This window comes from Etheostoma spectabile, chromosome 9 (assembly GCF_008692095.1).
Source record: "Etheostoma spectabile isolate EspeVRDwgs_2016 chromosome 9, UIUC_Espe_1.0, whole genome shotgun sequence".
Taxonomy (NCBI): domain Eukaryota; kingdom Metazoa; phylum Chordata; class Actinopteri; order Perciformes; family Percidae; genus Etheostoma; species Etheostoma spectabile.
The window spans coordinates 14,076,136-14,084,293 of record NC_045741.1 but is presented as its reverse complement, the minus strand read 5'-3'; the positions used below and the strand labels follow the sequence as shown (position 1 = coordinate 14,084,293).

The following is an 8,158-nucleotide window of genomic DNA, read 5'->3' as shown; positions in this document are numbered from 1 at the left end:
TGTGTGTTTGTGTGTGTGTGTGTGCGTGTTACAGGATTGCCCTGCAGGCTCTCGGGATTTCCGGGAGATTCAGTGCTCTGATTTTGACAGCGTTCCTTTCCGGGGAAAGTTTTACACCTGGAAGCCATACAGAGGAGGTACGTGAGTAACTGATCTCTGTGTGAGATATATGTGAGTGTGCGTGTAACTATCTACAGTGTGTGTGCGTGTGTGTGTGTGTGTGTTTGTGTGTGTTTATTTGCACCATGGTGATCTATACTGCAGATTGCCTCTTTGTTCTCTATGGAGTGTTGTTTTGGTTTTATATCGTGCAACTTTACAGTTTTAGTTCAACACCTTCTTTAGCAGCAGACATGTTTTCAGGAAAAAACTAAGCCCAATGCTACCTGACTAGCAAAGTAAGTGACTAGCTGGTGAACATAGTGGATATTTCCCTCAGAAGTTGGTCTACATTTACAATTAAATGCATAGCTAATGATAACCCAGCCATTTAATATATAATGATAACTGTCAAAGGGGGACATTTTGCATGATGTGTAGTTTCACTTTTGGTAAAACATGTACACACTGTTAATTATTATTACTATTTGTTACACAGTAATGTAACTTAAAGAGAACTTCTTAGTGCCTGTGCGCATACATTTGGGTATCTGAAGTGCCTGCCAATCAACAAAATTGTAAAATAGTTTTTTTGTGAGGTAGATCAAAAAACATAGGATTCAACAAGCCATTCAAATAAGGCTCCCATTGCTATGTCACAATAAGGTTCATTAGAATATACCGCCCCCCCATCTGAGTATCCCCACCCACAGATTAAGAACTACCTTAGCCAAGGTGCGGCATATTTTCTTGCAAGCCAATTAGAGAAGACTGGGCATTTCGGGAGGGGGGCTTAAAGAGACAGGTGCATTACAATGGAGCATGTCAGACAGAGGTATATTTTCCAACAGACAGTATGAGATTATTTTTTACGATAAAGTGTTCACTAGCATGGACCACGCCACAACCATGTGTTAGTTAAAGATTTAATGAACATTATGACTGTGCAGATGAACAATTATGAATGTGCGAAATTGATTGGGATGTCGTCTGTGGCTGGTCTGGGAGGATGTGTGATGTCCGGGTGGAAGAGACTCAGGATGGGGGTTCTGTCCAGAAGCAGTTTTCGCCCGAATAGTTTACAGACCCCCCAGACGGTACCTAGAAGAGACAAGAGAGAGAAGGCAACAGGAATGGAAGATGGACGAAAGGAGAGGGTAAGGGAGGGTGGGTCAAGCAATCAGAGACGCAAGTCTGGGCTACGCAGCACGGTATATGTAGGTTTGTCTGGTGATTAGAGGTTGGTGTTAGGCGTGCCTGCTCCGAACCTAGTAAAAATTAACTCCATTTCACTAGCATGGACCACGCCACAACCATGTTAGTAAAGATTTAATGAACATTATGAATGTGCAAATGAACATTATGAATGTGCGAAATTGATGTGATGTCGTCTGATGGCTGGTTCGGGAGGATGTTGAGGCGGGTGGAAGAGACTCAGGATGGGGGGTTCGTCTCAGAAGCAGTTTTCGCCCGAATAGTTTACAGACCCCAAAAGTGTCAGATTGTGTAAAACTGATGTGGGGGCTTGACTGAAATCGTTGCATAGTTTGTGAGTAAGACCGGTGTGCTTGGAATGACCTGCGGCCTGGGAACTGAATGGTTTGATGGCAGATGCCTGATCTAGCGACTGTGGATGCTGCGACGATGTGGAAATGTTTGGGTGATATGGCTGAAATGCAGAGAATGCTGTTTCTGAAACAAAAGTCAAGTGGCCATTTTGGAATAGTGAAAAGTGGGTGTTGTGAAGGTGCCTTGGCGGCCTGGAGCCGATGTAGTTGATGGCTGGCTAGTAGGTGTTAAATGAGTAAGACTCGAGACCATTCGTGCCCCCAAAAGAAAGGAAGCCAACAATGGGGTAAGCCCCTAGGTCACGGAACGACGAAGGAGACCCGGACCCGCGCCCAAACACGGAATACATAACAATAACAACAATACATCAGACGTGTAAAGCCTCCAACGTTACACAAGGAAACCTCAAAGGGCTAGAGGGGAAATCGGCAACAACAAAACTCAAACCAAGAGCCAGAGAACAAGCCGGAGCAGAGCAGGGGAGACCGGTGAAGGCCAACGCACCGACGAAGCCGGCCGAGCGACCGGAGCAGCCCTGGCAGGAGAAAAAGTGGACAACACAAGGAGCAAAAGCATTAGGGAGTTGGGGAAGGGAGGGGGGGGGGAGGGGATGCGGGGACGGGGGGGGGGGGGGGACGGGGGGGGGGGGGGGAGGGAAGACCAGAAGCAAAGAAGAAGGCCAGAATCGGCAAACACGAGGAAGGTCCCCTCGAGCGGGATGGAGCGGCAATGCAGTGCGGCCAGCAGAGAAAGGGAGGAGCAGAAGCCGATCGGCAGGACAGCAGAAGGAAGGGTAGAGGAAGGGATGAAGGGATGAAGGGATGCATGTGCGCAGGGTCTCGGAAGCCTGCGAACACAGGGATGAAAGGCAGAGAACGCCTGAGACATGACAGACAGAGGGAGCAGGCCCATGGGGAAATACGACCTGACCACCGCCGAGGGCCGGAGATGCGGTCCGTGGCCGACGAGGACCGTGACGTCATGTGCGACAATGCCGGCCGAAGCCGACGCCTGCAACAAACCCGGAGGGGCGGAGGCCCGGGGGCTGCTGCCTAGGGGTGGCAACGGAGACAAGGAAGAGCCGCCACGATGCGCCCCACGGGAGGAAGGCGATGACGAGGAGAGGGTAAATGCGATCCCCGCGGTTCCGATATCCCGACCCCAAGGAACGAGGGGAAGGAGACGAGACGCCGCGGAAGCAAAAGCCGAAGCCGAGGGAAGCGGAGGGACCGGTCGGCGGAGGAGAGTAGATGGGGAAGCGAGGCATGACGACCGCAAACCGCAATCTCAATCGCGCGCCGTTGAGACAAATGACGGGATCCGACCGCTGCGGCGTGACTGAAACATGTCCTGTGTCGAATAGAGGCTACAAATCGTCCAGGACTCCAGGTGAGCGTAGCAGCAGCTCCGGATCCACGCACGGGAGCGTGAAAAGCCGACCGTCTTGCGGCAAGCAATCAGAGACGCAAGTCTGGCTACGCAGCACGGTATATGTAGGTTTGTCTGGTGATTAAAGGTGTGGTTTAGGCGTGGCCCTGCTCCCGAACCTTAGTTAACAAATTAACTCCATTTCTCTTGAAAAACACTTGAAAAAAAGTTGGTTAAAACAGATGAAGATGGACATAAAGATATGAGTTAAGATGAGGAGACAAACAGAAGTCAGGAGAGAGTAGTGTGTGTGTGTGTGTGTGTGTGTTAAGGGTGCGTGTTTGTGTGTGTGTGCGCTGGAAGAGAGAGATAGAGGAGAAAGTGAATCAAAGCTGCTCACTCCCTCCTATCTGGCCAACAGATGCTGGCTGCAGAGAGCCATGCATTCCCACAATGCCTTGCGAGAATTCCTCGCTTCTGATGAGAACTACACTGGAAGTGAAAGATAAATAGTTTCAACGACATAACTGCCTTTAATCTAGCCCTCCAATAACATAATGGCTTACAGAGATGGCCAGCCAGCCAATTCCAACTTCAGGCAACAAGTGCTCCTTTCATCGAGTCAGCTGATTTTACAATGGAAATCCCTTGCAGCTGTTAAAATAGGAATGGTGCCATAGACTCTGCCCTGCGTTAAGGTCAGATCACACCGCCCAGCCCCTAGTCTGTCCTCTGCAGCCCTCTCACTCTCCTCAAATTCTTTTCAATTCAACTTTCCTTGTTTAACTTTTACCCTCTAACTCAGGTAAGACAGTTTCCTTTTCTTCTTCTTTCTTTTCTGTCTTCTCTGCTCTGGTCTGTCCTTTCACTTTATTTAGATCACCATTATGCACTCTCTGTCTCTCTCTCTCTCTCTTTCACTCCCGACACTTAGAACAGAGGCAGCCTTTCTCTCCCAGCTCATGCAACCAAGGACAGTTCATTAAAAAAGGTCCTTCGTATAAGCTGCAAACCTGCTCCACATTGCTGTTCTCAGTCCAACAGCTTTCACGTTCAACCTTCACACTCCATACATCACACCCTGCAAGCTGCAAGCTATGACACACACACACACACACACACACACACACACACACACACACACACACACTGCTGGAAGCCAATACTGCCTGGCCAAAGCTAGACACCATGGGAATTGTAGTTTTCCGTGGTCTAACCACTTTGTTGTCTGCAGACTAGAGCCTGACCGATAATGGATTTTTAAGGCCAATACAGACACAAGTATTGGGTTATTTAAAAATCCGATATTCCGATATATCGGCTAATATACATTTAAAAAAACATAAACAAACGCGTAACAAAATACAAACAGATTTCCCTAACATTAGTTATTTGTAGTTATTTATGAGTTCTCACAAAAATAATATGAATATTTAGAACAGAGGAACATCAAAATATATTAAAGTTCAGATAAATAAAATGTATAAAAATACAAACTTAAGGTATGAAATTTAAAGTTCTTTGAACAAAAACAGTAACAAAAGAAAATAATCTGAGTGGTGCCAACAGGGACGCTGTAGAGCGCCCTCTGGTGGACAAACTATACAATGCCAACAATCATAACATGGTTGACCATCCGTTTTTATTTTACTTTTTAAATACTAATTTATCAGAATCATTTATTTGTCATTATATATGATTTTGATGAATTATTTTTTATCGGCCATTATAAATCCCGGGAGCGATAGCTTGAGAAATACCTAATATCGGCTGATAATTTTGGTTTGCCAATGTATCAGTCAGGCTCTGCTGCAGACCATGCAAGTACATACACTGTCTCTTTCTCTCTTTCTCTCCTTGCCAGTACATACTGTACCTGCTTCAGCGCTGCCAGCACAAACAAACACAGCCCAAACTGATGTCAACAGCCACTCAAATAGTGGAGCTGTTGGCAAGCTGCACAGATGAATGAAGGATAAATAGCACTTGGCTGAAGAAGACCTCTAGCAAGTGTGTGTGTGTGTGTGTGTGTGTGTGTGTGTTTAGGCCCAAATGCCCAAAGTGTTTTAATTCCAGGTTCACAGAGATTAGGATTTGCTGCCTTTCTGTGTCTTATATGACAGTAAATATCTTTGCATTTTGAACTGTTGGTTGGGCAAAAAAGTTGTCGGAATACATCACTTAGGGCTAAGGGACATTTTAATGTGTTTGTTTTACTATTCTGTAACATTTTATGGAAGAACAAAAAGCATATTTTTGTGAATTGTATTTATATATGTCAAGATATGTCTTTCTTTAATTCTTTAAATCAATTTTTTGTCAGTTTAAATTGAGTATCATTTGCATATATGCAGTACATTCATTGAGGAGTTTTTGGTAGTTTTGCCTTTGTGTGTGTATTTAAGGGAAGCAAGGACCTAATGACATTCAGCTGCTTGTTCTCTGGGTGTCAGCACTGAAAAACATTTCCTACTCCCCCTGTTGACTCTTCTCTTTCTCATCCTGCCTTTTCTCTCTGCACCCTTCATAAGGACCCAATGCATTCAGCAGAACATGTGCAAAAGACTTGCAACCAGTCACACATGTTAGAATGACAATATTTACCACATGTCTCATTGAATACTGTAGATTACAAATTGTGTTGGAATAAATCCTGAAAAATAACCTACGAGCTGTGAGTGAACGTGTAACAGGAATTCAGTTTTTGGGCAGTTGCCCTGCTTTTTGAGGTTTGACTGCTGTCATTAGCCCACATTCAAATTCAGCACAGTTTGCTGCAGAATAATGGCCACAAGCTAGCAAGCTGATTTGTTTGCCTCAAAGTATAGTAAAATTAATAATAACAAACTAAAAAAATTAAAAGGTTTTTGTGCGTGACATCTGTCTTGTGAAAAATCTTTCAGAATGCGTCTTTCTGATGAAACATTTTCACATGCGACCATGTGCGTTTGTGTATATAGTGTAAATATTTGTGTATACAGTACATGTGTTCTGCAGTTACATTTGAGCCTGAGCTTGAATGTGTTTCTGGGTGTTTGCTATACTGTTGATAGATCTGATATATTGATGATGTATGCCATGCTCCCTGAATGTTCTGTGTGTGTGTGTGTGTGTGTGTGTGTGTGGGGTGGTGGTGTGTGTGTGTGTGTGTGTGTGTGTGTGTGTGGTGGGTGTGTAGGTGGGGTGAAGCCTGTTCTCTCAACTGCCTGGCAGAAGGGTACAACTTCTACACAGAGCGTTCTCCAGCCGTGGTGGATGGCACACTTTGCCGAGATGACTCTCTCGTTGTGTGTAAATGGAGAGTGTAAGGTGAGATAAGATGTGTGTGTGTGTGTGTGTGTGTGTGTGTGCGTGTGTGTGTGCGTGCCTGTGCACGTGCACATGTTTGTAAGCATCCATGCAAGCTGAAGCAGCAGAATAGAGGATCAGTACAAGACTGAGATAATATTGTTTATACTTGCTCTCTAGACTCTGGACAGCAGCCACTGTCTAGTATACACACTGACTGCTGACGATCATCACTATCAGCTGCTTAACTGAGAATCTGTCTTAACTCTGGCAGCGATTTTAAATTCACATTGCCGATGCTCTCTCTTAATCTCAGCTGTTAATGATAACAAAACATCTAACTGCTGTTCATTTTGAAGAGGAGCAGGCTCCAACTAGCTCCTGGAACCCATTTTGACACCCACATGGCCCATTTGTTAAAGGACATAGACCAAAAGCAAGGCTAATGGCATGTGGATGCTGTTGATTCCCAATCTGTTGTCAGTTCCACTGTCAGTTGTCTATTTTGGATGTAGCTTTTCTCCAAAAAGTAGAAGTTTTGGATGGGGAGAAAAAGATATGTTTGAGAAGAAGGAAAAACCTCCAGCTTGTTGTTTTGAGGTTCCCTGCTGAGTGCTAAAAGAGCTTATTTTTCTGTTCCCCATCTTCTGCCTCTTAGCCCCCCCCCCCCAACCCCCCATTATCTTGCTGTGTTTTAGTGTCTCTGAGGTTATATAGACAGAGGGGCTGAGGAAGGCTGAACTTATCCAGAAGGGGATTTTGTTTATCAACATCTCTCTGTACTGTCCTCCTCCACCTCTCCTCTGTTTTCCCCCTGGCCTGTCCTGCTCCGGAGGAACTCTGTGACCCTCCAGCTCAGCTGTTAGTTGGTCTGCACTGCAGGCAGGCTTTCATTCAGTCTTATTGTCTCTCTCTTTTTCTTTTTCCTTCTCTGACTCTTAACATCCATTTGTCTCATTTGCTCCCCATGTCCCTTCTTTTTTCTCTTTCACTTGCTTTTTCTTGGGACTTTTCCTGTCTGCAATCCAGTCCGATCTTCTTCCTCCCACTCCTTCTGCTTAATCATCTCACCTCTCGTATGTTTTATGTAAATCTTCAAACACACTGTGGAGAAATCTCTTTCTCTTGTTTGCCGCGTCATTGGGTCACGGTTTTATTTTGTTTTGTTTTTTGCTGGTCAAGATTGGGGTCTGACAATGAGCAGAAGAGAGAAACACAAGGGGAGAGGGAGAAGTTTTGGAAGTAGAAAAAGGACCAGGGAACAGATGGTCCAGTTGAACAGAATATGGTGCTGCAGACGAAAGGCACGTCTGTCTGAGCCAGTATTTACTAGGAAAATGGCTTTGTTTTCAGCTGTACTACTCTGTGAGTAAAGAAGTAAAGTTCGGAGGTGGGATTTCTATGGGATCACATTGCTCTGAAAATAAATGATAACTTAGTGTTCTTTTTTTTACAAAATATTTAGTTTGGTCAACTCCACTTGAGAAAAACGTGCTTGTTACTTGTTACTATTACTCAAAAATGTTGTCAGATAATATTATCATCTTTATCACACAGTATATCTAACCAATGGAGGCAGAAGGGAGAGAGATGATGGTGTTGAGATAGATTTTAATGCTGAAGTAAATGCCAAGCCAAACCACAATTAAATGTTAAAAGTTTAGTTGCAGTCCAGTGATTTTAAAGTTCATTGATAGTCAAGTTCAAATTCCAGTTCGAGGACCAAAAACCACAACATCAGTCCACTTTTCGGTTATTATTTGATAACTAACTGTGGTGTGAAAGTTTACTTTTAAAGCTGATATACAGTACAGGCCAAAAGTTTGGACACACC

At 44.6% G+C, this 8,158-nt stretch overlaps 1 protein-coding gene across 2 annotated transcripts in view; it reads left to right on the top strand.

Annotated features, from left to right (window-relative positions):
* Nucleotides 1–8,158, top strand: part of adamts10 (ADAM metallopeptidase with thrombospondin type 1 motif, 10) — a 49,595-nt gene that overhangs the window by 28,075 nt on the left and 13,362 nt on the right. For both annotated transcript variants that reach the window (XM_032524884.1, XM_032524885.1), the window contains 2 exons: nucleotides 35–137; nucleotides 6,215–6,345. In XM_032524884.1, the coding sequence (XP_032380775.1) occupies nucleotides 35–137; nucleotides 6,215–6,345 (234 nt within the window). The remainder of the gene's footprint in view (nucleotides 1–34; nucleotides 138–6,214; nucleotides 6,346–8,158) is intronic.